Below are 27,458 nucleotides of genomic sequence, written 5' to 3' on the forward strand. Positions count from 1 at the left end.
CCTCCCCTTGCCCCGCGGATCCTCCCCCTGCCCGCTGCCGGGCGGCTCCCAGCCCTCCTCTCCGGAGGAGGAGCGGGCGGTGGGTGGGAAGATGGCGGCGGCGGCGGGCCCGGCGCAGCCCTGGAGCGCCGAGGAGCTGCGGAGCGAGGCGCTGGCCAAGAAGGAGATCATCAAATTCCTGCAGGAGCACGCGGCGCAGGCGGTAACGGCGGGGCAGGATCGATCATTTGGGGCCGTGTGAGGGAGGTTTGGGGTTTTTTTGTTTCCTCAACGCCTCACGTGCGTGTCCCGCAGTTCCTGGCGGAGCACAAGCTGCTGGGGCAGGTGAAGAACGTGGCCAAGACGGCGAATAAGGAGCAGCTGATCGCGGCTTACACGCAGCTCTTCCACACGCAGGTGAGGCCGCGGGGCCGGGGCTGGGTCGGGCAGGGCTGGGGTGATGGATGCGGCTCCTCATCCCTCCCTTCGCAGCGCTTCAAGGGCACGGACGGCGCCGAGAAGGCGGCGGAGAAGGCGAAGCCGGCCAAGGCGGAGGAGGCCAAGGGGAAGGCGGTGAAGGCTGAGGAGGCTGTGGACGAGGTTGGTGTGATGCTCTCAGCTCGCGTCTTTCGCCTGGAAAATCAAATTATCCGGGTCGCTTGTCTCGGGGTGAGGGTTAGGGAGAGATCAGGGAAGAGTTCCTCTCCCAGAGGGTGCTGGCACTGCCCAGGGAATGGGCACGGCCCCAGAGCTCCAGGAGTGTTTGAACAGCGCTGCCAGGGATGCCCAGGGTGGGATTGTTGGGGGGGTCTGGGCAGGGACAGGATTGGACTCCACGATCCTTGTGGGTCCCTTCCAGCTCAGGAGACTGTGTGATCCTAAGTCTTCAAAAACCTGCTTGCAGCAAGAAATCTGGTGTTCATAGCCCACCTGAACCTGAAGCTGCATTTTCCCCAAATGTTGTAACCCTGTAGTAACATGAACACATCATTCACTAAGTGCCTTCTTTGATGCCTTAAATTTAGTAGTTGTTCAGTCTTGGATATCTGAGACTATTTAACCCAGCAGTCATTAGTCTATTTTTATAACCTTAGGGGCCACCAAAGTACACAAAATCCATTTTAAAGAAGGGCGATAAAACCAACTTCCCAAAGAAAGGAGACACCGTCCACTGCTGGTACACGGGAAAGCTGCAGGACGGGACAGTCTTTGACACCAACATTCAATCAAGTAAGGCTCTGCATGTTCGGGTGTGCAGATGAACTGCTGGGCTTGGTTGCAAATGCTCCCAGAGGGAATTAGCTGGGCTCCTGCAGCAGACGTGGGCAGGGGTTTGTCCCTGGAAGGTGTGTGTGGAAGCGTTCCTGACAAACAGCTTTATCACGGTGCTGCTGAGCTGCCCTGCAGCCCCCGATCCTGACTTTCCTGAGGCAGCAAGGGCAGTATTTTAGGACTGCCTGGTGTCAAGTGACACGGCTGCATCCTGCCAGCCCCGGCCTCTGGCATTCCAGCCCCGGGGAATGTGGAATGCAGGGAGGCAGTCCAGAGAGGAGATGGTGCCTATGGAGCTCTGGCACCAGCAGTGTCCTGAATTTCTCTAAATAAACAAACCTTGGGGCCCTTCTGTGGTCAATCTTTAAATATGGAGGCACTGGAATGAGAGGGATTTGAATGTTCTGGTGTGCAACCTTCCCTGGTGATGGTTTTGTCACAGCTCAGAGGGTTTAGGGGTATGGAACTGTGCAATACTGGAAAGGCTTTGCCAGCAGTGGTGTCCCACACTCAGAAACTCCAGAGTCACTGCAATACTCTCTGTAATTCCTCATGCTTGTGTGTTCCCTGCTGACTTTTCTTGGTTCCTTAGTACGTCCATGACTTGCACAGTCAACTTGTGTAATTCAGGAATGAGTCTTTGGGGTTTGAAAGATGCTTTGGTGCAGCTTGAACATTAATGATGTTTTTAGTGCACAGTGTTAATATTTCCCCTGCAAATCTGATATTGAGCTAAAAATAATATTAGAAGAACAGCTATTTATATAAAGCATGACTGTAATGGCAGGTACAGAAGTGTGGAGCGTGCTGGTGTGATGTTGAGGCAAATGAGCCTAAAACTCTTTTCCAGGTTCAAAGAAGAAAAAAGCAGCCAAGCCCTTGAGTTTCAAAGTTGGCGTAGGAAAAGTGATCCGAGGTGTAAGTGAAGCATCCAGGGCTCCCTCTGAGCCCCCGGGCCACAGTTCCATTCTGTGATTTATGTCTGGGCTGCAGTTTTGGGGTTCTGTTTCTTGTGGAGGCAGATTGCAAGGGGTTACCCTGGGAGGGGGGAACGTTCATCCTCAGAGTGATTCCCTTGTCAGGCAGAGCACGGAACACAGGCTCTGTTCCTTGGGGTGAGCCCAGCCTCGGGCTCCTGTCAGCCTCTCACAGCAGCTGAGACTGATGGGATCCCGGGACTCCGTCCGTCCATCCATCCACCCACCCATCCATGCATCCCTGCATCTGTCCCTCCCTCCATCCATCCATGCATCCCTGTTTGCATTTCCTGGCCTTTACCCTGTGCCAGCCCTGAGCTCCCTTTCCATGGGGAAATTCCTGCTGCTGTCCCCCCTGCCCCTCCCCTGGCCCAGCCTGAGGCCGTTCCCTCTCCTCCTGTCCCTGTTCCTGGAGCAGAGCCCGACCCCCCCGGCTGTCCCCTCCTGGCAGGGACTGTGCAGAGCCACAGGGTCCCCCTGAGCCTCCTTTGCTCTGGGCTGAGCAGGGGAAGGTCCTGATGTGGGATTGGAGCAGGGAAGGGGCTGTGTCCAGGAGCTGCAGTGGCCCGGGTTTCTCCCTGTGTTTCTCCCGGGTTTGTGGGTGCCTCTCCTCAGTGGGGACACAGCAGCAGTCCCTGGGCACACCCTGGGAAGGGAATACTGAAGCTGGGAATGCTGATGGAATGTGCAATGCTCCCATTGCTCCCCGGTGCCACCCCTGGGAGCACAGGTCTGCTCTGTGGGAGGGGAGGGGGAGCAGGGAGGCCCTGCAGTGTTCAGGGCTGGGAGGATGCCCGGGGGTCTGGGATGGTGTGTGGGTGTCCTGGGATGGTGTGTGGGTGTCCTGGGATGATGTGTGGGTGTCCTGGGATGGTGTGTGGCTGTTCTGGGATGGTGTGTGGGTGTCCTGGGATGGTGTGTGGGTGTCCTGGGATGGTGTGTGGGTGTCCTGGGATGATGTGTGGGTGTCCTGGGATGGTGTGTGGCTGTTCTGGGATGGTGTGTGGGTGTCCTGGGATGATGTGTGGCTGTCCTGGGATGGTGTGTGGGTGTGCTGGGATGGTGTGTGGGTGTCCTGGGATGGTGTGTGGGTGTCCTGGGATGGTGTGTGGGTGTCCTGGGATGGTGTGTGGGTGTCCTGGGATGGTGTGTGGGTGTCCTGGGATGGTGTGTGGGTGTGCTGGGATGGTGTGTGGGTGTCCTGGGATGGTGTGTGGCTGTTCTGGGATGGTGTGTGGCTGTTCTGGGATGGTGTGTGGGTGTCCTGGGATGGTGTGTGGGTGTTCTGGGATGGTGTGTGGCTGTCCTGGGATGGTGTGTGGCTGTTCTGGGATGGTGTGTGGGTGTCCTGGGATGGTGTGTGGGTGTCCTGGGATGGTGTGTGGGTGTTCTGGGATGATGTGTGGGTGTCCTGGGATGGTGTGTGGGTGTTCTGGGAGCACAGGGAGGGCTGGGCAGGCAGAGGCTGCTCTCCTGCGGGCTGTGCTGTCCATCCCTGCCCCAGCCGCCGCTGTCGTTGCAGTGGGACGAGGCCCTGCTGACCATGAGCAAAGGAGAGAAGGCCCAGCTTGAGATCGAGCCCGAGTGGGCCTACGGCAAGAAGGGGCAGCCCGAGGCCAAGTATCCTTCATGATACCTGGGGAACTGGGAATGCTGGGGCAAAGGGGAGCTTTATGGACAGGGATACAACGGGGGCTTCACCTGTCACCCACTCAGGAGTTCAGGGCACTGCTGGGGGTGCAATTGCCCTTTTGGAGAAAAATTCATTCAGGGGGAAACCTGCTGCTGTTTCCCACCTGCATTTTTATTCCAGTGCTTCCAAGTGCTTGTGGCTGACGGGGATCCTAAGCAGAGTAGGGAAACAGGAGCAGAGATACATTTGGTTCTGGGATACAGCTGAAGTAGAGGGTGGAGAAGTGATCCTGGAGGGTTTTATGCCCTTTTGCTTTTTCCCAACCCTTCTGGAGGAGGGGAAGGGATTGTTCTCCTGTGCTGGAATGCTGTGATCTGAAGAGCTGCCTGGACACTTGTCCTGTGTAGGGGACACAGGGGGACAGTGTGACCTCCCAGCCACTCCCCCAGCCCTGCAGCCAAGGCTGGGACAGCTCAGGGGCTGAGGGGCAGGGTGTGCCCATGGAGCTGTCCCTGTCTGCCCACAGCTCCTGCTGGGCAGCAGCCGAGGCTCCCTGCCGGATCCGGGGTGTCCAGCTGGGTCTGGGACATCCCAGGGACACGGCAGCAGCCGAGGCTCCCTGCCGGATCCAGGGTGTCCAGCTGGGTCTGGGACATCCCAGGGACATCCCAGGGACAGGGCAGCGGCCGAGGCTCCCTGCCGGATCCGGGGTGTCCAGCTGGGTCTGGGACATCCCAGGGACACGGCAGCAGCCGAGGCTCCCTGCTGGGTCCAGGGTGTCCAGCTGGGCCAAGGACATCCCAGGGACATCCCAGGGACACAGCAGCAGCTGAGGCTCCCTGCCCGGGCAGGGTCACTGCAGGGGCTGTCTCCTTTCAGCTTCCTTAATGCTTCCAACAGGATCCCACCAAACGCCAAACTCTTCTTTGAGGTGGAGCTGGTGGATATTGAATGAGGAGTTCCCTGTGCTGCTGGGGACCCGTTTCTGCCGGGGAGCTTCCTGCCAGCGTTGCTGTAATCCTGGCCCCGGTTACAGCGGCGCTCTGTGGAGATGAGTGCTGAGTGTTGTCCTGCCCCGCTGCTGTAGTGACAGCCCCACCACTAAAGCAGAGTTTGTACCTCCCGTGCCTCCCTTCTTTGTGTGTGTGCTCCCCCTGCTCCTCTGCCGGGCACTGCAGGGCCCCACACCCGGCCAGGGCCCCACATCCGGCCAGGGCTCCTTTCCTGCTGCGGAGCCCAATCCCACAGCGTTCCCCTTATTCCCACAGCGTTCCCCCTCCATCCATTTGACAGCAGCTCTGTTCAGGTGTTCCAGAGGTGTTCCAGGTGTCCCTGTGCCACAGCCCCTCCTGTGCCCACCACTGAGCTCAACTCGTTCTGTTCTCCCTCGTGGCTGGAATGAGGCAGTCCAAGAAAGCTCAGAGCGCTACTCAATTCCTCGCTTTTATTACAAAAATGGGAATGATCACTTTGATCAAAATGAAAAAAGTTCTGCTCACACCGTGTACATGAAAAACTCTAAATACAAAACTCATCCCAAACACAGTTTGTGCTTTTAGAAAAGAATGAAGGTGGTTCAATCCCTGTCCCCTCCCACGCTGCAGGAGCCGTGGGGCAGCTCTGCCAAGGCCCCCAGCCCTGACAGCTGGGCTGGGAGCAGGACGAGCCCTGGCTCCAGCCCCGGCCAGGGCAAAGCCAACCCAGACCCCCTCAGCTTCACCCACTCGATCAGGGAATCATGAGACCGACGAGAATTCTTCTGATACTCCATAAATTAGTGCAGGGAATTAAAAAAATCGTTTATGGTAAATGAGAATCGTACAGAGACCATTTATCAGTTACCAGCACACGAATCTTGCTTCACACGTATCCTGTGAGCAGCAGCTCGGTTCACATGCAGAGGACCAAAAGCAGGTGGCACAACAGTTCTTTCACAGCCCAAAATTAGAAAAATATATTTTTTTTATTCCATCTTTGTTGAAACTGCAGCACAGTGAACTCCACTCCCTCCAGGGATCAGGTGGTGTGGTAATACTGTCCGTAATTCCAGGCGTTCTGGTAGTTGTACTGGAACCAAGCACAGCAGTGGCGTCAGCCAGGCTGGCCCTGGGCAGCACAGCCCGCGCAGCTCCCCCAGCCCCACTGTGCCCCCACTGTGCCCCCACTGTGCCCCGCTGTGCCCCCACTGTGCCCCACTGTGCCCCGCTGTGCCCCCGTGCCCAGCACAGCGCCCGGGAGGGCAGGACAGTCCCCTCCCTCTGAGCAGCCCGGGAAAGGCAGGGCAGGCACAGGACACAGCCTCATCACCAACCACACAATCACAACGTCCTGGGCTGCAGGGACCCACAGGGATCAGCCCAGCCCTGTCCCTGCACAGACCCCCAACAATCCCACCCTGGGCACCCCTGGCAGCGCTGCCCAAAGGCTCCTGGAGCTCTGGGGCCGTGCCCATTCCCTGGGGAGCTTTTCCAGGGCTTATTCCACCCTCTGGGGAGGAACCTTTCCCTGAAATCCAGCCTGACCCCCCCTGGCACAGCTTCAAGGCTGCCACTCCTGCAGTGCTGGGTGTGAAACTCGGGGTGTTTCTCCTGGCCTGGCAAGGGACAGTCTGTGCTGGATGAGACTGCTCCCACTGCCTGCCTCTGGAAAGGATTCCTGACCTGGCTGCAGGCAAGCCCAAAGCAAGGCTACCCACGGGTTGTGCCCCAGTTGTACCACTGCTCTCCCAGCTCTGGGGGCTGCTCTGCACAGTCCAAACACTTTTCATAAAACCGCTTCAGAATTTCCATGGATTTAAAATACACGTGGCTGCGGCAGCAGGGACATGTGTCAGGGAGGCCTTGGCAGAACAGCCAGACTGGATGGTCTTGGAGGGCTTTTCCAACTCAACCATTCCATTCCAGCTGCAATGCCCTGAGGAAGGGCCCCAGAGGAGCAGCTGATTCTGCTGGTCCCAGCAGAGCCCACTGCAGGGCACTACAGGAATTGCTGCCTGGTCACTGTCCTGGCACACAGGAAAGGGCACACCAAGGGCAGCCTGGGCACAACAGCTCCAACAGCAGAGCCCTGCTGCCCTCCCTGTGCGACAGGCCAGCCTCCAGACTGCCCCTCGCTCCTCACAGGAACACCTAACACTTGTGGGGCACGCCCAGCAGGACCAACAGCCCCCGGGAGCCGGCAGCCCGTACCTGGTACCAGGCGTTGTAGTTGTAGGCGGCCTGGTTGACCTGCATGTCCCCGTCCATGAGCTGCGCCGACGCCAGCCCCGCCTCCTCTGTCAGCAGCTTCTTCTCATCGGGCTCCTCCGAGCTGCAAGGGAAAACAGCCTCGTTCTGTACCCTGGGGAAACTGCCCTGGCCCTGGGAGCTGCAAGGGAAAACAACCTCGTTCTGTACCCTGGGGAAACTGCCCTGGCCCCCTGAGCTGCAAGGGAAAACAGCCTCGTTCTGTACCCTGGGGAAACTGCCCTGGCCCTGGGAGCTGCAAGGGAAAACAGCCCTGTTCTGCACTGGGGAAACTGCCCTGGCCCTGGGAGCTGCAAGGGAAAACAGCCCTGTTCTGCACTGGGGAAACTGCCCTGGCCCTGGGAGCTGCAAGGGAAAACAGCCTCGTTCTGTACCCTGGGGAAACTGCCCTGGCCCCCTGAGCTGCAAGGGAAAACAGCCTCGTTCTGTACCCTGGGGAAACTGCCCTGGCCCTGGGAGCTGCAAGGGAAAACAGCCCTGTTCTGCACTGGGGAAACTGCCCTGGCCCTGGGAGCTGCAAGGGAAAACAGCCTCGTTCTGTACCCTGGGGAAACTGCCCTGGCCCTGGGAGCTGCAAGGGAAAACAGCCTCGTTCTGTACCCTGGGGAAACTGCCCTGCCCTGGGAGCTGCAAGGGAACACAGCCCTGTTCTGCACTGGGGAAACTGCCCTGGCCCCCCGAGCTGCAAGGGAACACAGCCTCGTTCTGTACCCTGGGGAAACTGCCCTGCCCTGGGAGCTGCAAGGGAAAACAGCCTCGTTCTGTACCCTGGGGAAACTGCCCTGGCCCCCTGAGCTGCAAGGGAACACAGCCCTGTTCTGCACTGGGGAAACTGCCCTGGCCCTGGGAGCTGCAAGGGAACACAGCCCTGTTCTGCACTGGGGAAACTGCCCTGGCCCTGGGAGCTGCAAGGGAACACAGCCTCATTCTGCACCCTGGGGAAACTGCCCTGGCCTGGCAGGGGGAGGGAGGGACAGGTTGTGCTATGCTTCACAACAGGCTGGGCTTAAAGCTGCTGCCCAGAATGAGACAGCAAAGGCTTGTTCCTGCTTAGAGACAGTTATTTTACCAGCACTGTTTGGCTCAGCTCAACAACTCAACAACTTATTTTCCAGAAATGTTTTCACCCTGGAAGTGTCCAGGGCCAGGATGGACAGAGCTCTGAGCAGCCTGTGAAAGGTGAGCCTGTCCATGGCAGGTTTTGGGGCTTTAAGGTCCCTTCCAAGGCAAACAATTCTGTGAATACTTACGGCAGCACAGCTCTATTTAGTACACACTTTGCAGACTAAAACAGAGTGATTCTGCTCTCACATCAGCCAGTTCAAAGCTGACACTGACACTGACAGACTAAAGCACCCCCCAGTGAGGCTGCCCCCAGCCCTGCCCGGGCTCAGTCCGTACCCGTTCTCCGCCCGCCGCTTCAGCGTCTCCTGCTCCTTCAGCAGCGCCTGGTGCTCGTCGTAGGCATCCAGGAGCCTGGGGAGAGCACAGCCAGTCAGGCCTTGCAGGGGCTGAACACCTGAGCAACGCCTGCTGCAGCTGCAACAACGCAGCAAATGCAGAGGAATGGATTTTCATTCCACCAGGAAGGGACAGCCAACTTGGTTCTGCTCACAACAGCTCCAGTTCCCAACCCGCTGAACTTCCCTCACAACTTGATGCAGTTTGTATCAAGATCATTTGTACAAAAGTTTTCTAGAAGTGATTTGTGATCAGCTGCTCCTTCAGAGCCTGCTGGTGATGTCAGCCACAGCAGCACAGAGAAGTGGGAATTGATATTTAAACACTGGAAATTATTCCAATCCCAAAGCAGCACCTACAGCCTCTGCCCACCCAGCAAGGAAGAACAAATGTGGTTAATGCAGCGCAGGAGAGTCCTGGCTAAAATTCCCACCAATATTGAAACACCTCCTCATCTGCAGCCTCTCACAAAACCTGCAGCTGCTGACAGTGTGCTCTGGGTGAAAAGAGCTCCTCAGACTCTTTCTGTGCTCTGGCATTATTTGGAAACTGCAAAATTCCTTGTTTGATCTGTCTCAGATCCAAAACCTGCACTGACTGGCTGCCATGAAGAGGCAGCAGAATTTAAGGACAGCTATTGTTAAAAACATACAAAGCAGAAAAACTGATCTGTCATTAATCCTTCCGGGTTATTTAGCTGCAAAATGTAAATAAAAACAACAGACAATTAAGAGGCAAAAAGTACTGTAGCACTGAATTCAAAACTTGCATTTCTGGTGTATCCTCCCATGAAAGTGAACAGTTGCTAACAGTGCTGAGCACTGGAAAACCCCAGCAGTGCAGTTCTGGGAACAAGCAGCAGCTCCCAGAGCCTCCAAGGACAGCTGTGTCCCAGACCTGTCCCATTCCCTGGGGAGCACCTCCCTGCACAGGCCTGACAAGGGAGGAAAACCCGGCAGCAGCAAAGCTCTGCTCAGCCAGGTGTTAAGGGCCAATTAACTGAGAAGAGATTCCTGTTTACAAATCTATTCCTGTTGAACACCAGGAGGGTGGTTTAGAAAAGCAGCTGCTCCTTACAAAGAGCTGATGGCACAAAGGAAATAATTTTACAGAAGGCACTGACCCCACCCTTTTCCCAGCACTCTCCCCATGACCTCAGTTTGGCCACTGCCCCCAGGACATCTTACTTGTTCACATCAGACCCAAAATCTTCCAGGAATTCCACTTTTCTCTGTGAGAACGTGATCCTCATTTTGATGGACAAGGCCCCATGGATGGCCTTGTCAAAGCAGCTCAGGATGTTCTCCTCGTTCTGCTTGAGGTCACCACTGTACTCCATCTCCAGCAGGTTCAGGTACAGTTTGGTGTTTTCCTGTGCAAAACAGGCGTTAGGAATTGCACACTGACCCTCACAGCAGGGTTTAACTCTGTTACACCCCACAATCCACCCCACAAACACACACAACAACAGGCAATAAAGGATTTTCCTCTCTCCTGGGCTGGTTTGTTGCACAAACAGACCAGAAGTGACCAACACCACAGCCCCAGGTGCTGCACTTTGCTGAGTTGCCAGGTATGCCTGTGCTGGCACCAAACCACCCAGTACTGCCCACACCACCAACACTGAACACACCGAGAACATTGAAGAGTCTAAAAATTAAAATACAGGTGCAAAGCACATTGTGCTTCTGATGGGAAAAGGGTGCAAACTTCCAGATTCCCAAGCTGGGGCCTTGGCAACGTCAGTTTAGAGGGACTGTTGTCTCCATGCAGTAATGGGACATTACATCCAGTTACAACTCCTGTCATCACAGTTGCCATGTTTTACAAAACACTTCAGAGAGAAAGACACCGGGGTGGTTTGGGTTTTGGGTAAGACAGCCAAGAGGGAACACATACTTTGTCCAGTTCTATGGCTTCTGACAGCACTTTTCTTGCCTTTGGCAGGTTTTTCTGCACCTTGAAGAGGTGCCGGGCGAGTTTGATGGCATAGAAGGAGGCTTCACTGATGGACTTGGCGTTCCTGACAGCATCTTCCAGCAGCTGCTCTGCCTCCTCCATGTTTCCGTGCCGGCGCTCCAGGCTCACCCTGCGCAGGCGGATCATGGCCAGCCCCAGGATGCACTCCTCAAATGTCTTCAGGATCCTCCTGGCTTCATCAATGTTGCCTGCAACAGCAGGGAGATGCTTTAGGACAGGGCAGATCCCAGAGCTGCCCCAGCAGAGCCCCCCAGAGGCAGGGCTGCCCTTACCCTGCTGCTCCTCGAAGGCTGCCCACAGCATGTGCACCATAGGCTTCTTGGGCAGGTGGATGGTGCAGGCCCTGCTGTACACGTGCCTCACGCCCTCGATGCTGTGGTTCTCCATGTATTTGGCATACTAGGGTTGGAAACAGAGCAGAGACCAGCCAGGTTAAAGCTTGTATGTGTCTCCAAGAACATGCCAGAACGATAAAATTCTTTTGTTTAAACCCATTCAGCACCTTTATGGAACCACTAGACTAGTTTCTGTAAGGAAGGACGTAGAGAGGCAACGCAGTTGGCAAATGCAGCAGTCAAATCTGGTTGCAAGCAGACCATCTCCTAATGCAACAGATATAGTTATAGATGAACAACGTTCACAGGGTACAAGGGTTAGTCACCGGGTCAAGGTGTGCACCAGCAGAGCCGCGAGCTGCCGCCCTTACCTTGATCCAGAAGTCCTCATAGAGGGCACATGAAATGACACATCTCTCAAAGAGGACCACGACCCGCTCGTGAGTGCCATTCTCTATCTCAAACTCTAAGTACTCTTTCCAGTTTTTCAGCTGAATTTTCTCCAGAGGTTTTACATGAAAGTAAGGCCTCTTGATCTGCAAGAGTCACAGGATGCAACTGGTGATTACACACATCACCAAGGGGGTCAAACAATCAACAGCCACACATCCAATACTCAGCTCCTGCCATTGCAGTGTCAGGGCTCCAGGGACACCTCCTCATCTCAATCCAGGGCTATCCAGGTATGGATCAAGGCATTTACTGCAGTGACATTCCAGGCTAGAACCCTCCTTCCCTGGAGAGCTTTGGGAGTGCAAGTGTTTAGAGATGCTGGGGAGAAGCCAAGGCAGCCCAGTACCAATGACATTACAGACACACTGGACACTGCCCACGTCCATCCACACAAGCAGAGTGCTCACTGTGGGACAACCAGCCCACAAATTCAACTCAGAATTTGGCTGAGAATCATGACAAGGAAACAGAGCACTGAATTGGACCCCCCATCAAATATTTACATCAATGTGGTTATGGCAAGACCATGAATTCAGCACCACCGTGTTGTTACTGATGGCTGCAAGAGGGGCAGGGTGGGACAGAGCTCAGCACAGAAAATTAAACATTGCTCTGTTTAAATTGAAATTCTTTTGTCTGGCATCCTGCCAGAGATCCTTTGCTTTCCCTTCACCATCTTTAATTGCAATTAAAAAAATTTAATTGTATCTCGCCTGTGCTGCAACTTCCTCTCAGATCCAAACCCATACAAACGGATGAAGAACTTACAGTAATTAAGGAGAATCCAATTCTTCAAAGCCACCTGAAATTTAAAGCCAATCCCCCCCTTATGCTCCTCACAGATCTCTGCTGTGGAACCCCACGTTTTGTGGCCATTTTGCCCAGCTCCCAGTCCCAGTCCCGCTGCAAACAGCTCCAAGCAATGCCCCGCCCCTGGGTGGGACCTGTGCCCACCCACCTCACTGCTGTCCTTTATGGACACGCTGCACTCTGCATGTGCAGTTCCCCCCAGGCCCCTGGAAACAAGAGCACGCTGTGACCAGCAGCAAGGGCACACTCAGCTTCCCACACCTTTCCTGAACAATGCCCACAGTCCCCGTGCCCTCCCAAGGGGCACAGACCTGCAGCCTCAGGCTTCCCAAGGCAGGGATCTGGGACCCTCTGCCTGCCCTGCCCCTCTGCCGTGGGTCACTGGAGCAGAGCTCAGAGCCTGGGACACTCTGCCTGCCCTGCCCCTCTGCCGTGGGTCACTGAGCAGAGCTCAGAGCCTGGGACACTCTGCCTGCCCTGCCCTGCCCCTCTGCCGTGGGTCACTGAGCAGAGCTCAGAGCCTGGGACACTCTGCCTGCCCTGTCCCTCCTGCTGTGGGTCACTGAGCAGAGCTCAGAGCCTGGGACACTCTGCCTGCCCTGCCCCTCTGCCGTGGGTCACTGAGCAGAGCTCAGAGCCTGGGACACTCTGCCTGCCCTGCCCCTCTGCCGTGCATCACTGAGCAGAGCTCAGAGCCTGGGACACTCTGCCTGCCCTGCCCCTCTGCCGTGGGTCACTGAGCAGAGCTCAGAGCCTGGGACACTCTGCCTGCCCTGCCCCTCTGCCGTGGGTCACTGAGCAGAGCTCAGAGCCTGGGACACTCTGCCTGCCCTGCCCCTCCTGCTGTGGGTCACTGAGCAGAGCTCAGAGCCTGGGACACTCTGCCTGCCCTGTCCCTCTGCCGTGGGTCACTAGAGCAGAGCTCAGAGCCTGGGACACTCTGCCTGCCCTGCCCTGCCCCTCTGCCGTGGGTCACTGAGCAGAGCTCAGAGCCTGGGACACTCTGCCTGCCCTGTCCCTCCTGCTGTGGGTCACTGAGCAGAGCTCAGAGCCTGGGACACTCTGCCTGCCCTGCCCCTCTGCCGTGGGTCACTGAGCAGAGCTCAGAGCCTGGGACACTCTGCCTGCCCTGCCCCTCTGCCGTGGGTCACTGAGCAGAGCTCAGAGCCTGGGACACTCTGCCTGCCCTGCCCCTCTGCCGTGGGTCACTAGAGCAGAGCTCAGAGCCTGGGACACTCTGCCTGCCCTGCCCCTCTGCCGTGGGCCACTAGAGCAGAGCTCGCTGTCACTGGCTCCCCTGGCCCAGTGCAGAAAATCACCCAATGAGCTGACATCACCCAACCCACCAAAGAGTCTCTGAAAATCTGTCCCAGCTGGCTAACACTTTTAGAATAAGCAAACTCTTTTGAATAAGTAAATTTAAAACAAGGACCATTTTTGTCAGGAAGAAGAATATAAAGACTGAGAATGAAAACCACCAGTTGTTTTATCAAGTGGAATCCAACTTAACTTTACAGTGAAAACTGTATATTTGCAGTGATCAAATTATTAGTTTAATTAATTATTTTTAATACATCATACATAGGAGGTCCAAACCAAAATTTACCTGATAAAGTGTGTAATGTTACAATACAAAAGCACAGGCATTTCACTCTCCTCTGAGCACAGGCTTACCTTTAAAAGGGAATCCCCTCCATCCCCTCACGCCTTTGTACCACCCCAGGGCAGGGGCAGCACTAACTCTCAGGGCTCACTGGCTTAGCAAACATTACAGCACCTTGCCTCTCTCCAAACACTGCTCTGAGATCTTTACACCATCAGGTGCCTCTTCACAAGAAAAACAGCACAGAAGTGAAACTGTTCCAGCTCTGAGTCTCTGTCCAGCCTCCCCACCAACAGTTTAATTGTTTCACAGAATTCCCAGCTGCCAGCCCTGCTCCCAGCCCGCCTGCTCGTGCGGCCTCACACAAACCCCACTTACCGCTTCCTCAAACGTCCACCTCTTACTGACTTCGTGCTCGTTGTGGTTAAATATCTCCTGGTGGATCTCAATGATTCTGTGCCTCATGTTCTCTATCTCAGTGATCAGCTAGAACAGAATGGGAGAAAATGTAACACAGGCAGGCACGGTATCGCCTTTGGAGCTGCTTCCTGTGCCGGTGACGTGCAGGGATTCTCCCTGAGCAGCCAGGGGAGGGCTGGGCCATTGCCTGATGGAGCCTTGGCCCTCAGCACACACAGCTGAACACGTTTTTATCCTGTGCTAAAGCTGATTGGAGATTAGGGCTGGATTTGGATCAAAGTCAGCCTCGGTTGCAGTGCGTCTGTGTTTTTCACCATCAGCAATTCCTTTGGACAGCTCCAGGCTTTCCCAGGCCTGTAACAGTCTGAACCTGCCCAGGCCACTGCTGGGGAGGAGCTTTCTTAGAGCACACATCCCAGTCTGCTGACCTGGAATGATTCCTGTTTGCTCCTAACGTTTTGTACCAACTCCTTTCATTTTCTAACTCATTTCTTTAACACCTCTGCCAGCACTGGAAGGGGCTGTCCTGCTCCCACACCAGCCACAGGGCAGGGATGTGCAGGAGCTCTCTGGGCACAGCTCAGGTGGCTGCAGTGGAACCCCTGCCCCAGGAAGGACACGGTGCCAGTGCCCACCCTGTACAGGTGCCTTGGCGGGGTCAGTGATGCCCTCAGAGCTCTGTGGGCACAGCTCAGCTCCAGCAGGCCGAGCTGGCTGCAGTGGAAGCCCTGGCCCAGCCCCAGGAAGGCCCGTGCAGGTACCTTGGCGGAGTCAGTGATGCCCTCAGAGCTCTGTGGGCACAGCCCAGCTCCAGCAGGCCGAGCTGGCTGCAGTGGAAGCCCTGCCCCAGCCCCAGGAAGGCCCGTGCAGGTACCTTGGCGGGGTCGGTGATGTCCTCGGTGCCGCAGGGCAGCTCGTCGCCGTCCTCGCCGCTGTGGCCGCTGGCAGCCGCCAGCTCCTGGCGCAGCTGCACAAACTGCTCCGTGGTCAGGAAGTCTCGGGGCAGGTTGTTCTGGATGTGCTCTTTAAACCTAGCAACAGGCACAGAGAGGCACTGCAGAGGGGCTGTTCCATGCTGCAGTGCTGCCCAGCAGGGCACGGCTGTAAATCCCAGGGGGTTCTCTGTGCCCCATCGCTCCTGAGTGACACTGAGTGCTGCCAGCCCGCACCCATCCCCCTCACGAGTGCCACGTGTCACAGGGAGCATGGCAGGCTGACACAACCCTTGCCATGCAAAAGAGATGGCAAAGGACAACATCAGGTATACAGGGAATATTTTATTTCCCACACCAAGAGATCTGTGGAAGTTATGGAGAAGACTGTGTGCAATTTAACTGAGGCTGCTGCTCAAGCTGCCCCACCAGTGCAGAATTCCACTGCCTAAAACTGAACCAGGTTCCTCTTTAGTCACTTAAACTGCTGTTCACCACACAGGGGCACTGCACAAGTATTAAAGCCCAAAACTGCTCATTCTGATTTCTCAAAGACACCCTCTCTTCTTCTCCACACTTCCAAGGCCTGTCCTTATTCCACAACAAAACCTCTGAATTGACCTAAAACCAAATTCCACAAATGTGCACCAGTACTTTAAAACAATCATTCCAACTGCCTGAGTACATAAATAAATTCAAAACTGTTTCAAGTTCTGTGCTGAGCGTTTCCCCCTCTCACACGGCACTAACTCCCTGTTTTCCCTTTACCTCTGGAAGTGGTGGCTGTAGAGCTGTGTTGGGATTCCCAGGATGCGGTCATAGATGGATGTAACTTCCCTCAGGTTTCCCTGGTCATTTTCCCAGTTTATATACATTTCCCAGAGTCTGTCAGAACGGAAATCTGTCCCAGCAGCCAGCACTGCGTGTTCATAGGCTCTGGAAAAGGAAATCGTTTTACACTGGTTTCTGCATGCCAGGACACAACAAGGAAGGAAAGTCCTGGCTCCTACTTAAAGTTATGAGCACCCTCACTTACTGAAACTAGACTTTTATTAATTATTTACATTCTTCAAAGTGTTTTCCAGATATGTCTAGAGATTCCAAAAGCTCACACACTTTTTTCCTCCAGCACTTCCACAACAGAACAAATAAAGGCAACAGCAAAAGCCACTGGCAGGAACACAAGAAATGAGGAAAATTTACCACTTTTGTCTTATACAGACTCCAAACCCACCAGTGCAGCAGTGTAACACTCAAAAGCTGTGCAGCAATTCTGCAGCTTGATTCAGACTCAATTACAGTTCAATTAAGCCTTCTGATCAAACTCCAGTCCAAGCCTTTAACCAGGTCCACTGCCAGCCACAGCGAGCAGACATACCTTAGTCATACCCTGGAAATCTCAAGGAATTAAATTCCAAGACTCCAAATGCTGCACAAAGTATTTCTTAACATCCAGTCAGAAGCTCTCAAGCCACAACTTTGCTCCTTCTTACAGAATCTGGCTCCATCATCTCTCAAGTTAAAAATCCTTCAGGTGACACCAGGCTGTTGGGAATTTACCCCTTGCCTTAAGAACACAATAACCTGATCCCAGGGGCGTGTATGGGTATCAGGCTGCTCCCAACTCACCCCCGGATGGTACTGTTAGTTTCTGGATCAGCAGGGTCCAAGGTCTCCTTTAGGAAGTTTATATAATGTATCCAAAGATCAACACTAAGAGGAATTGCCTGAAGCCCTCGGCGATAGACCTATGAAGAGAACATGAACTGTACTTCAAATCCTTAATGGGGTCCTAAGAGAGAGGCAACACTGTGTTATCCGGTGAACCTTAGAAATACTAATTACTGGAATTTTGTTTAAATAATCTACCATTACCATTCGGGTGGAGGTTGGATAGAACATGGCAATGTTCTGATCTCCACGTGCAGAGTCTTGATCTTCAAAGCGCAGCGGTCCCTGCATTCTGACCAGGTTGTGTGGGCAGGCTTTGGGGTACAGACCATAGGGCACAGACCCATTAGAGCATCATTGACAGCGTCTGACCAAAAATGCAATAAGATGGAGCAATTGTGACCAGCAAACCAACTATATTGTTTTGAAAATGAGTAATAAATGGAAGTGACAGAAAAGCCCTGCCCTACTTGTTAAGCTGCAGTGTAATACAGAGGCTTGCACTGCAAAGCTTGACAAACTGTAGAGGTTTAACGCACCTGCCAACAAAGAGAGAGAACATTAGCTCCAAATGCCACAGCTGGGACACGTGCAAACACGTCCCTCGAGCCCTGGCCGTGCAGGGCAGGCACTGGCAGCCCAATGACTCGCAGTGGGACAGTCATTGTTGGCTCTGGGACTGGTGGCAGCGCTGGCCCCGGGCCCTACGTACCTCATCTGACTGCTTGACGTTGTCGTGGCGCTTCTCCAGGTCTGCGTACTTCTTCCAGTACCCATAGCAGTAGGGGTAGTGTGAGAAAAACCTGTCAAACGCTTTCCTGGCCGCGGGCAAGTGGTTCTGGGGAAACACAGAGCGAGCATGGTCAGTGCTTCCCTTAGCAACAACCTCAGGTTGTTCAAATACAGTTATTAACACCGTGTTAGGAATGCCGGGTGTTATTCTGACATTGCCCTTGACTGGGCTACTGGAAGGTGTCCCTGCACATGGCAGGGGGTGGAACTAGATGAGCTTTTTAAGGTCACTTCCAACCCAAACCATCCCAGCATTTTACAATTAAATGACAACAGTGGCAAGGACAGCTGCCTTAAAACAGCATCTGTGACAGCCTGATGTCCATTCTACATTTGCCACTAGAACTCCATGACTTTGGTTTGGTTTCTTTCTTTCTTTCTTTCTTTCTTTCTTTATTTGTTTATTTATTTCTTTCCATTCTACATTTGCCACTGGAACTCCATGACTTTGGTTTTGTTTCTTTCTTTCTTTGTTTATTTATTTCTTTCCATTCTACATTTGCCACTGGAACTCCATGACTTTGGTTTTGTTTCTTTCTTTCTTTGTTTATTTATTTCTTTCCATTCTACATTTGCCACTGGAACTCCATGACTTTGGTTTTCTTTGTTTATTTGTTTCGGGGAGACTGAGGAGCAAGGGGCGGGTACTGACCTCCTGCTCTACGTACTGCAGCAGATAAACCCATCCTGTGAAATCCTGTGGATTGTCCTCTACCACTTTCCAAAACTTGTCAAAGTCGGGAGGGAAGTCAGCCTCGATGTCGGTGGTCTGCAGGCCCTCAATGTTTGGGATCTCGCTCTCCTGCGTGTTGTCCTCGTTGAGGTCGGGGGAGCTGTCTGGGGACTGCTCCATCTCGGTGACACTCATGATCTCGGTGCTGAAGTCCATGTGCTGCTCCTCGGGCGCGCTCTGGGCGCCGGGCTCCGCGCCCTCAGTGCCCACAGTGGGCTGCTCCTCCTCCGTGCTCTCGGCGTTCTCCATGGCTGCCTGTGCGCCTGGATCCTGTGGGGACACAACTGTTCAGTGCTGGGGCACAGCTCGGCTGTGAGCCGGGAGCCCAGAGCCTCCCAGGTGCTCCAGGCATGCTTGCATTTCACCACAACCCTGATTACATCTGCCTCGCTCATCAGCCTTGTTCAACAGTAAAAACCATTAACACCAGTCAGATTTTCATATCTGCACACACGCATCATTGTGGGTTTCTAAACAACTGTCACATGGAGCTACTGAGGTATAAAAGTGAATCATTACAGTTTTCCTGTAGGAGTCCAGCAGAAGTTTATTATAAATAAAGAATTATGTTCAAATGCCATAGAAACGTTCAGGCTGGAAAAGCTGTCTGAGGCCATCAGGTCCAAGTTACTCCAGAAGTGCCAAGGCTACCATGGACCCAAAATTCATTTAATTTTCCTACTTAGTACAAGTCAGTAAGCTCTTTGTGAAATAAACAGGTGTTAGAATGTGCCCCCAACATCAGGCTAAAGCAAAGACAAGAATTACTGTCACCACCAACTCAGTCCCCATTAGCGATGTCCAAGCACACACAGCAGCACCAGAGGGGCACAGAAACGCTGTGGCTGCCCTTGACCTGCAGCCCCTCACTCCCGCCCACACCCAGTGCCAGGCGCTTCCTCCCGGCCCTCGGGACAGACTCCTGCCTCCTCCCACTCCTCCTCTGATGTCCCTGCCAGGAGCCACTGCCTGCCCTGCCCTGCTGTGCCAGCACCAGGCCAGCCTGACCTGGCTGGGTGCCACCCGCCTCGGCCATCCCGGCCCTCCCTCCCGGAGCCGAGCACGGAGCCAAGCCCTGAGCCGAGCACCGAGCCGAGCCCTGTGCACGGCCCTGAGATCCAGAACAGCTCCCTGCAGGACACAACGGCTCAGGGATACAGAACAGCTCCCTGCAGGACACAACGGCTCAGGGAACAGCTCCCTGCAGGACACAACGGCTCAGGGATACAGAACAGCTCCCTGCAGGACACAACAGCTCAGGGATCCAGAACAGCTCCCTGCAGGACACAACAGCTCAGGGATCCAGAACAGCTCCCTGCAGGACACAACGGCTCAGGGAACAGCTCCCTGCAGGACACAACGGCTCAGGGATACAGAACAGCTCCCTGCAGGACACAACGGCTCAGGGATACAGAACAGCTCCCTGCAGGACACGACAGCTCCAGCTGTGAGTGTGGCCGGGATGAGGGACACTGCTGGACTGTCACACGCTCCACTCCACGCCTGCTTCCTCTCATTCCCCTCGGGGCGGGTGGCAAATGCATTTGGGATTTAAAATGGAAGGCAGAAGTCCCCACACCAGAATTCCCCAGAGTTCTTTCACACTGAAAATCTGAAGTGGCAAAACCCAGACCACTACTTTCACTTCAACAAGGACATGGATAAGACACCACTACATACTGGGGTGAAGTTCTTGCCAGAAACAAAATAATCTCTCTCCCTTGTCTTCAGCAGCTTCAATTCCTGGGACAACAGTTCATGTTTTCCCAGGAGCTCACCAAGCCAAGGAACTTCGGCACAATGTTCAGGAGTCCATGTGGTCTACCCTGCAAGTTTTCCAACAACTGCTTTTTAAAGTGTTTCTGTTCTCCATCATTAGGCAGCCATGGACTTGGAGAAACCTGGGGTAGTGAACGGTGTTCCTGCTCCTGGCAGGGGGTGCAACTGCACGGGCTTTGAAGTGTCTTCCAACCCAAACCATTCTGTGACTCTCTGATTTTGAGAAAAAACATCATTTGTAACATGAAGTTATACATTAAATATCAAAGAGTATCACTGTGCCTTTACCAGTGCAACAGGCAGAGATCTGAATCACTCAAAGGCTGCTGCACTTCGGAGGGTGCCTCGGGCAGGTTCTAAAATTGAGGGGTGAGAGGAGGGAGCGACACAAACTGCAGCCCCAGCACTAGAAAAAACAGTTTAAATGCTATTTACAGCTCTAAAACTTGATGTAACAGTGATGGGACAAGATGAAATGGCTTCAAGTTGCACCAGGAGAGGTTCATGTTGGATACTGGGGAAATTCCTTCCTGGCAAGGGCTGTCCAGCCCTGGCACAGCTGCCCAGGACACTCCTGGAGTGCCCATCCCTGCAGGGATTTAAAGCCCTGTGGCACTTGGGGACACGGGGTACTGGTGGCCTTGGCTGCAGGGGAGAATGGTTGGGCTTAATGATCAGCCCTAATGATTCCATGGGTTCTACCATCATTAGAAACGCAGTAATTCACGACCTGAACTTATTCTGACATTTAACAGATGTTTTCTCCCTCTAGCTGATTCACAAGACCTATTCCAACTTAAAAAAACCCCACCAAACCAGCTTTCCAAATCCAGCTGTCTTCAGATTCGGAGGGAAAAAAGAATGAGGGAGAAGCCGTATGGATCACACAAGGTCTGAGCTGCACACGAGGCTTCAAACAGAAACCAAGTCTGTCTGACAGCTCTTCCAGTCAATGGAAGATGCCAGTCTGGTCCCTGGCATTTCCCAAAATCTGACAGAAATCCATGGTTTAAACCAGCCAGCACAACAGGCCATGCCCAGGCCACGAAAGTCCAGGGGTGGGCACGGGGCTAAGGCATACCGGAAACTTAATTCCAGGGTTTTCACCTTAATTTGGGCAGTTTTCACTTTAATTCCAAAGGGTTTGATATCACACAGCCCACACAACTGAATCAGAGTATCAGGCAGCTACACACACAGCGGTATTAAATAATTGATGCCAACATGTATTATTCAACCTGTTACCAGCAAAACTGCTGTACACAAAACTGCCGCTTATAAACGTGAATGAACTAATGGAAAACAAACAGGGGAACTGCGGAGGGGCAGGAATGTGGAGCCTTATCTGAGCTCTGCCCAGAACGCTCCATTCACACCCCTGATAAGGCGCTGCTGAACCACCCGGGGCAGGGCCGCCCTGCCTGGGACCGGCGCGGCTGTGCCGGGATTAGGTTTGAATCACGGAATCATTTACTAGAAAAGCCCTACAAGGCCATCCAGTCCCAGCTGTACCGATCCCCACCGCGCCGCCAGCCCAGAGCCCTCAGTGCCACGTCCAGGCCTTCCCTGGGCACCTCCAGGGACGGGCACTCCAAACCTCCCTGGGCTCTTCCAAGGCCTGAACTCCCTTTCCATGGGGAAATTCCCGCTGCTGTCCCCCTGCCCTCCCCTGGCGCAGGCTGGGCCGTTCCCTCTCGCTCGGGGCCTCCCCGGGGCCCGGGCCGAGCAATAACGTCACAGCCCGCGAGGCGCGGAGCGGCTCCGCGCGGGCCCGCTGCCGCCCGGCGGCCGTTCAACGCACAAAACGGGGATACAAGGATACAGCCGGGACACCGGGATACACCCCCACGCCAGAGTTCACCTCTCGGGCAGACCCGAGGCCCGGCAGCGGCCGCGGGAGACGACGGGGCCGACGCGGCGCTCGGAGCGCCCCGCGCGCGGCCCGGCCCAGCCCCTGCCCGCCTGGGCCTCCCGCCCCAGCTGTCCCTCGGCCCGGGCGCTGCCGGCCGCTGCGGGAGCTCCCCGCTGTCCTCCCCTCGGCCCCGTGCCGCCGCAGCCCCCCGCCCCTGGCCGGTACCTGCCGGGGCCGCCGCAGCCGGGGCCGCCTCAGCCGCCGCCGCCTCGCCCGGGCCTCACGCACCGCGCACGCGCACTGCGCCCCGCGCGCGCGCACCGCCCGCGTGCCCGCCCGCCCCTGCGCGTGCGCACCGGCCACCCCCAGCGCCCGCCCCTTCCCGCCAAATGGCGCCGGTCCCTGAGGGGCGGGGTAGGAGACAGGGCCCGGTACGGGATTTAAATAAAAACAGCCCAGGACGGGAATATTTGCGGACCAGTAAAGGGAATGAAACAAATACAGCCCCGGATGGAAACATCCTAGAATCCTTTGGGTTTGAAAACACTTCGAAGATCACCCAGTCCCACTGTCCACGCACCACTGCCACTGTAGCCTTTAAATCACTAAAGCAAGTCACCCATACCACATCCAGGAATTCCCTGGACACCTCCAGGGATGGGCACTTCAAACCTCCCTGGGCACTTCCAAGGCCTGAGCCCCCTTTCCATGGGGAAATTCCTGCTGCTGTCCCCCCTGCCCCTCCCCTGGCCCAGCCTGAGGCCGTTCCCTCTCCTCCTGTCCCTGTTCCTGGAGCAGAGCCCGACCCCCCCGGCTGTCCCCTCCTGGCAGGGACTGTGCAGAGCCACAGGGTCCCCCTGAGCCTCCTTTGCTCCAGGCTGAGCCCCTTCCCAGCTCCCTCAGGAATTCTCCAGCCCCTTCCCAGCTCCCTCAGTCCCTCCTGGGGCTCCAGACCCTTCCCCAGCTCCCTTCCCTTCCCTGGACATGTTCCAGCCCGTCCAGGTCCCTTTTAAAGTGAGGGGCCCAGAGGTGATCCCAGGATTGGAGGTGCCTCAGCAGTGCCAGCACAGGGGACAGTCACTGCCCTGCTGCTGCCGCCACCCTGTTCCTGGTCCAGGCCAGGTGTCTCTGGCCTCCTGCCCACCTCAGCACACCTGGGCTCACCTTCAGCCACTGTCATCAGGTTCCTTTGAGCAGTGCAGCTCTCGAGCCACTCCTCCCACCCTTTTACAGAAATACATCTCTGTACAGAAATAAATCCCTTTATTTATATATCCCATTGTGTCCCATGTCCAATGTGTCCAGAGCCCACAGCTGGGGAAGGAGAAGGCTTGGGGTTCATGATCCCCACTGCCCAGCCCTGAGACAACAAATACTGCACCACTGCCTGTGGGGGTACAAAAATACATGTTTTTCACAAACAGCACTGCATCCCTGTGTCCAGGATTCTCTTCTTTGTAAAGCACAGTGCTGATGTGACCATGTAGGTTTTCATGAGCAATCCAGGGACAGGTCCTGGAGCCTCTGAAGGGAAGCACAGATGGGTTGGAGCGGCTCTTCCATGGCTGTGCTGGTGACAGGGAGGGGAGCCAGCCCCACGCTGCCCAGCACGGCTCTCCCAGTCCAGTCCTGCAGGCTGTCCCAGCCCGGCTGTGGGGGCTCTCCCTCAGGCACCGTGGGCCAGCACAGGGCTGTTCTCGCCCGTGTGCGCGGCCCAGGCGGCGCTGGAGCTTCACAGGGATGCCAATTTTACGTTCCTGTCTCCAAAAGCTCCTCCAGGCTCTTGCTGATGTGCGGGGGCTGGGCCGCGGCGTGGGCCAGCAGGCCGGGGCCCATCTGTGCCCACAGGGCCTGGGCCAGGCTGGCCGTGGCCGTGCGGGGGCCGGGCACGGCGCCGCCGCTGGCACAGCTGCCCAGCAGGTGCCACAGCACGGGCAGCACCTTCTGCTCCACAGCACAGGGCTTCCGCGGGTACAGCTCCGGCACCAGCTCTGCAATAAAATATTAATTTTAGTTACACTTTACATGGGAGCCCCAGCCCTGACAGGGGCACAGCTCTGTCATCAGCTCTGCGGGAGAGAACACGTTCAGTCACACTTTACACGGGAGCCCCAGCCCTGACAGGTGTACAGCTCCAGCACCAGTTCTGCAATAAAATATTCATTTCAATTACAGTTTAGATAGGTTCCCCAGCTCTGACAGGGGCACAGCTCTGTCATCAGCTCTGCAATAAAATATTCATTTCAATTACAATTTAGATGGGATCCCCAGCTCTGACAGGGGTACAGCTCCAGCACCAGCTCTGCCAGGAGAAAACAAACATTTCAGTTACACTTTACATGGGATCCCCAGCTCTGACAGGGGCACAGCTCTGGCACCAGCTCTGCAATAAAATATTCATTTCAATTACAATTTAGATGGGATCCCCAGCTTTAAGAGGGTAGAGCTCTGTCAGGAGAAAATATGCATTTCAATTACAGTTTAGATGGGATCCCCAGCTTTGACAGGGGTACAGCTCCGGCACCAGCTTTGCAAGGGACCAAGCAGGGGTCAGGATAAAATATTCATTTAAATTACAATTTTGATGTGATCCTGGTCTTTGGGAGAGGTTTAAAGGCACTTAAATCATCTCCTCAAACTGCTGCTGCACACAAGAGTTTGCTGTTGCAACATCATCACCTCCCATAAAAAGTACCAGATTTTTCCACAACAACTCCTTTTATCCTCTCCAAGGAGTTTACACAGTAGCACCAGTGCTGCTGCTAATTGCACTTTTCCATTAAGCTAAAAAACGAAAAGAAATAAAGGGGACTTTAAGTTGGGATTTTTTCAGTTAGGATTCTCATAAGGACCTTTATTTCTTACAGTGTAAGGTCTGGTATTTCCAATTTCCCTGCCATCTCAGAAATTAGCAGCAGATATTTAAGAAAAAAGCAGCCTTATACTGTAAATATAGAATCACAGAACGATGGAATATCCTGAGCTGGAAGGGACCCACAAGGATCACGAGTCCAACTCCTGGCTCTGCACACATATACATAAAATATGTATAAAAATAAATATATATGTTTATAGGATGAAATATTTTCCCTACCTGGACAATTAAACCACAGAATCATTTTGGTTGGAATAGATCCTCAAGCATGAATTCAGTGTTTCATCAGCAAATGTTCCCCTCTCTGCCAGAAGAGCCTCTTCTGATACATAATACAAACCACTCCGAAAATCCCAGCAAGAGAGGGACTGTTTAAAGCTGTTTAACACCTTCAGAAAGCATAAATGTAGGGGTATTTCAAGAACAGCCTGTCCATTGTGTTCTTGAGTTCATTTCACACAGCACTGCTCTGAAAGCAACCCAAGGCAATGTTTGGTCCAAGCATACTTCCTATAAAAACATTCCTTGTTCATTTAAAATGTGGAAATTCAGCCTTTCTCAAGGAATTCCTGCCTGTGAGGGTGGGAAGGGGCTGGGCTGGAATTGCCAGAGCAGCTGTGGCTGCCCCTGGATCCTGGCAGTGCCCAAGGCCAGGTTGGACACTGGGGCTGGAGCAGCCTGGGACAGTGGGAGGTGTCCCTGCCATGGCAGGGGGGGCACTGGGGGGGATTTCAGGTCCCTTCCAGCCCAAACCACTCTGGATTCCTGGCAAGAGCATGAGGGAATGAGCACTGGGAGAGGGAATGCAATGCCATGGTAAAATTATTACATGCTTAAGGTATTTATAAATGTTAATCCTTAAGGTATTTTAATATATGAGGTATTTAAATTTAAATTAAATCCTTAATATATTTTAAATATTTATAAATTCCAGGTATTTATAGCTCTTCCATCTGACTATATAATACCGTACTAAAGCTAATGCTAATCCTTTGTTTTGTCAGCAATAGCTCCAATTTCCATTAAAGAGCTGAAGTGTGACAACTGCTGCACAACCTCCTGAGACAGAAGGGAAGGTACAGACCCACCTCCACCCTGCAATTAATTTCCCTAATTAAGGGAACCCAACCAACCAAGCAAGCAAAGGAAAACAGCACTTTACCAGCCAGCTTTTCTGTCAGGTCCTGCTTTGCTTTTCCACTCAGGAACTGGGCTTTTGTGCAGAATGGCTGCAGGAGCAGGGAGGTGTCTAAATGCAAAGAGCAAAACACGTTAAATTCTTAAATAGGAAAATAAATTATCTAGAAATAAACCAAATATGGGGAAAAGTAAATAAGAAAATGCTATGGAAAATCAACTAAGCACTACTGAACAATATCAAGATGATCTGCGTGGTGAGAATAAACCAAATGATTTTTACACAGTGTAGCAACTCTGTGAAACTTGGAAAGAGTAACACTTTCAATTTCCAACTTAATCACCACAATTAAAACGGTTTCAAATGAAGAGAGAGTAAATTGCTTACCTAAGTGTTGACACAGAGCCTGGATAACGTTTGTGGCAGCTGTATAAATCCCTGGATTTTTGGAGTTGAGGTTGTTGTCCACTATGGCAGGAATTAACATGTTGATCACAGGTGACAAACTGTCTTTGAGCAGTGGAATCATCTTGTGCATGGCCTCCAAAGCCACCTGGTTCACTTTGCTGTTGGAGTCGTGCAAGCGAGGCTTGAAAGCATCAAAGATCTGCAAAAGCATCCAAGCAGCACTCATGGAACTGGGAATCAGTGCTTCAGGGAAAAAGCTCATTACCTGCTTTATTGCTGCACTTTAATTGTCCACCTCAGCAAATGATGGCTCTGCTATCTGCAGGAGTTGGAAATAGATGTGCTGTAAGGTCTCTTCTCACCCAAACCACTCTGGGATTCTGAGATATGCAAATTCCTGGGATCATTTTTGGAGCAACTCAAGCAACATTTGCTGTTTTAACCCCGTGCATTAATCTGATCTGAACCCCTGCAGTGGACTCCAGGCACAGTAACTCATCATGACTCAGATTTCCTGGGAAGCCGGTACTTTAGGGAGACATGGCTCTGCTCAGCACAGGGAATGTCAGAAAGGTTTCAAACCCATCCACAGTTTGGGTACCAGGAGGTTCCACAGCAGAATTCCATCATTCCACACAAAGATATGGCAGTGTTGGACAAGCTTGGGTCTCCTTCCATTGTATCTATCTTTAATTTACACCTGCTGGACCTTTCTTTCTCCTACAGAATCTCCTTTCCTATTGGACAGGATCCTCACCCTGGGCTTTAGCACAAGAAATTTAGCATAATTTATTCCTCACCTTCTCCCACACAAAAACTTGTACCTCTACTTCAGAGACAGTTTTACAGTTTGCATTAATCCCTTCTGCTTTCTTCACAACTATTCCATATTTTGATATTTACCCAAGAGTGGCATGCAGAACAGCACACAGGATTCCAGAAATCATGGAATCACAGAATGGTTTGGATGGGAAGGGATGTTAAAGTGCACCCCATGCAACCCCTTGTCATCATCAGGGACACTTCCCACTATCCCAGGCTGCTCCAAGCCTCATCCAACCCCCTGGACCCTTTCCAGGGACGGGACAGACACAGATTCTCAGGGCAGCA

The 27,458-nt window shown here is 53.8% G+C and overlaps 3 protein-coding genes and 1 non-coding gene across 10 annotated transcripts in view; 1 reads left to right on the top strand and 3 right to left on the bottom strand.

The window, feature by feature from the left end:
- Positions 1–45: 45 nt before the first annotated feature.
- FKBP3 (FKBP prolyl isomerase 3) lies at positions 46–4,984 on the top strand. The gene is made up of 7 exons (XM_063399762.1): positions 46–202; positions 295–396; positions 472–579; positions 1,074–1,209; positions 2,102–2,169; positions 3,751–3,848; positions 4,762–4,984. Exons 1-7 carry the CDS (start codon positions 92–94, stop codon positions 4,814–4,816), a joined length of 678 nt encoding a protein of 225 aa, XP_063255832.1. The 5' UTR covers positions 46–91; the 3' UTR covers positions 4,817–4,984.
- A 302-nt stretch (positions 4,985–5,286) lies between these two features.
- On the bottom strand, positions 5,287–22,282 carry PRPF39 (pre-mRNA processing factor 39). 4 transcript variants are annotated; one of them, XM_063399758.1, is made up of 14 exons: positions 22,153–22,282; positions 18,216–18,566; positions 17,484–17,609; positions 16,730–16,848; positions 15,869–16,036; positions 15,043–15,199; positions 14,127–14,234; positions 11,254–11,418; positions 10,820–10,946; positions 10,467–10,735; positions 9,755–9,939; positions 8,508–8,582; positions 7,050–7,170; positions 5,287–5,928 (listed from the first exon to the last, which is right to left on the bottom strand). In XM_063399758.1, exons 2-14 carry the CDS (start codon positions 18,543–18,545, stop codon positions 5,878–5,880), a joined length of 2,001 nt encoding a protein of 666 aa, XP_063255828.1. In that variant the 5' UTR covers positions 18,546–18,566; positions 22,153–22,282; the 3' UTR covers positions 5,287–5,877. The 4 variants fall into 4 exon arrangements, with proteins under 4 accessions (XP_063255828.1, XP_063255831.1, XP_063255830.1 ...); XM_063399761.1 differs by lacking the exons at positions 18,216–18,566; positions 22,153–22,282 and adding an exon at positions 16,976–17,138 and having other exon boundaries at positions 17,484–17,582; XM_063399760.1 differs by lacking the exons at positions 17,484–17,609; positions 18,216–18,566; positions 22,153–22,282 and adding exons at positions 16,976–17,138; positions 17,242–17,425.
- LOC134551782 (small nucleolar RNA SNORD127) lies at positions 10,302–10,387 on the bottom strand. The gene has a single exon (XR_010080682.1). It is a non-coding gene; the product is annotated as a small nucleolar RNA SNORD127 (small nucleolar RNA).
- Positions 22,283–23,173: 891 nt separating the features above from the next.
- TOGARAM1 (TOG array regulator of axonemal microtubules 1) overlaps positions 23,174–27,458 on the bottom strand; it is a 33,256-nt gene continuing 28,971 nt past the window's right edge. For 2 of the 4 annotated variants that reach the window (XM_063399764.1, XM_063399763.1), the window contains 3 exons: positions 26,328–26,547; positions 25,965–26,051; positions 23,174–23,918 (listed from right to left, as the gene is read on the bottom strand). In XM_063399764.1, the coding sequence (XP_063255834.1) occupies positions 23,677–23,918; positions 25,965–26,051; positions 26,328–26,547 (549 nt within the window). In that variant the 3' untranslated portion in view covers positions 23,174–23,676. Of the gene's footprint in view, positions 23,919–24,377; positions 24,457–25,964; positions 26,052–26,327; positions 26,548–27,458 lie in introns of those variants that run through there. The other 2 variants (XM_063399765.1, XM_063399766.1) reach the window with 2 other exon arrangements.

The sequence above is a fragment of the Prinia subflava genome, chromosome 5 (assembly GCF_021018805.1).
Source record: "Prinia subflava isolate CZ2003 ecotype Zambia chromosome 5, Cam_Psub_1.2, whole genome shotgun sequence".
NCBI classification, from domain to species: Eukaryota; Metazoa; Chordata; class Aves; order Passeriformes; family Cisticolidae; genus Prinia; species Prinia subflava.

Excerpts from the sequence above, each read along its gene's own strand:
- FKBP3 (XM_063399762.1), top strand. The coding sequence starts at position 92 with ATGGCGGCGGCGGCGGGCCCGGCGCAGCCCTGGAGCGCCGAGGAGCTG. Across the intron at positions 397-471 it reads CGCAGCTCTTCCACACGCAG|CGCTTCAAGGGCACGGACGG; the intron begins GTGAGGCCGCGG and ends CTCCCTTCGCAG. Across the intron at positions 1,210-2,101 it reads TGACACCAACATTCAATCAA|GTTCAAAGAAGAAAAAAGCA; the intron begins GTAAGGCTCTGC and ends ACTCTTTTCCAG.
- PRPF39 (XM_063399758.1), bottom strand. The coding sequence starts at position 18,545 with ATGGAGAACGCCGAGAGCACGGAGGAGGAGCAGCCCACTGTGGGCACT. Across the intron at positions 16,849-17,483 it reads ACGTCAAGCAGTCAGATGAG|GTCTATCGCCGAGGGCTTCA; the intron begins GTACGTAGGGCC and ends TTCTCTTCATAG. Across the intron at positions 11,419-14,126 it reads GGTGGACGTTTGAGGAAGCG|ATCAAGAGGCCTTACTTTCA; the intron begins GTAAGTGGGGTT and ends TGACTCTTGCAG.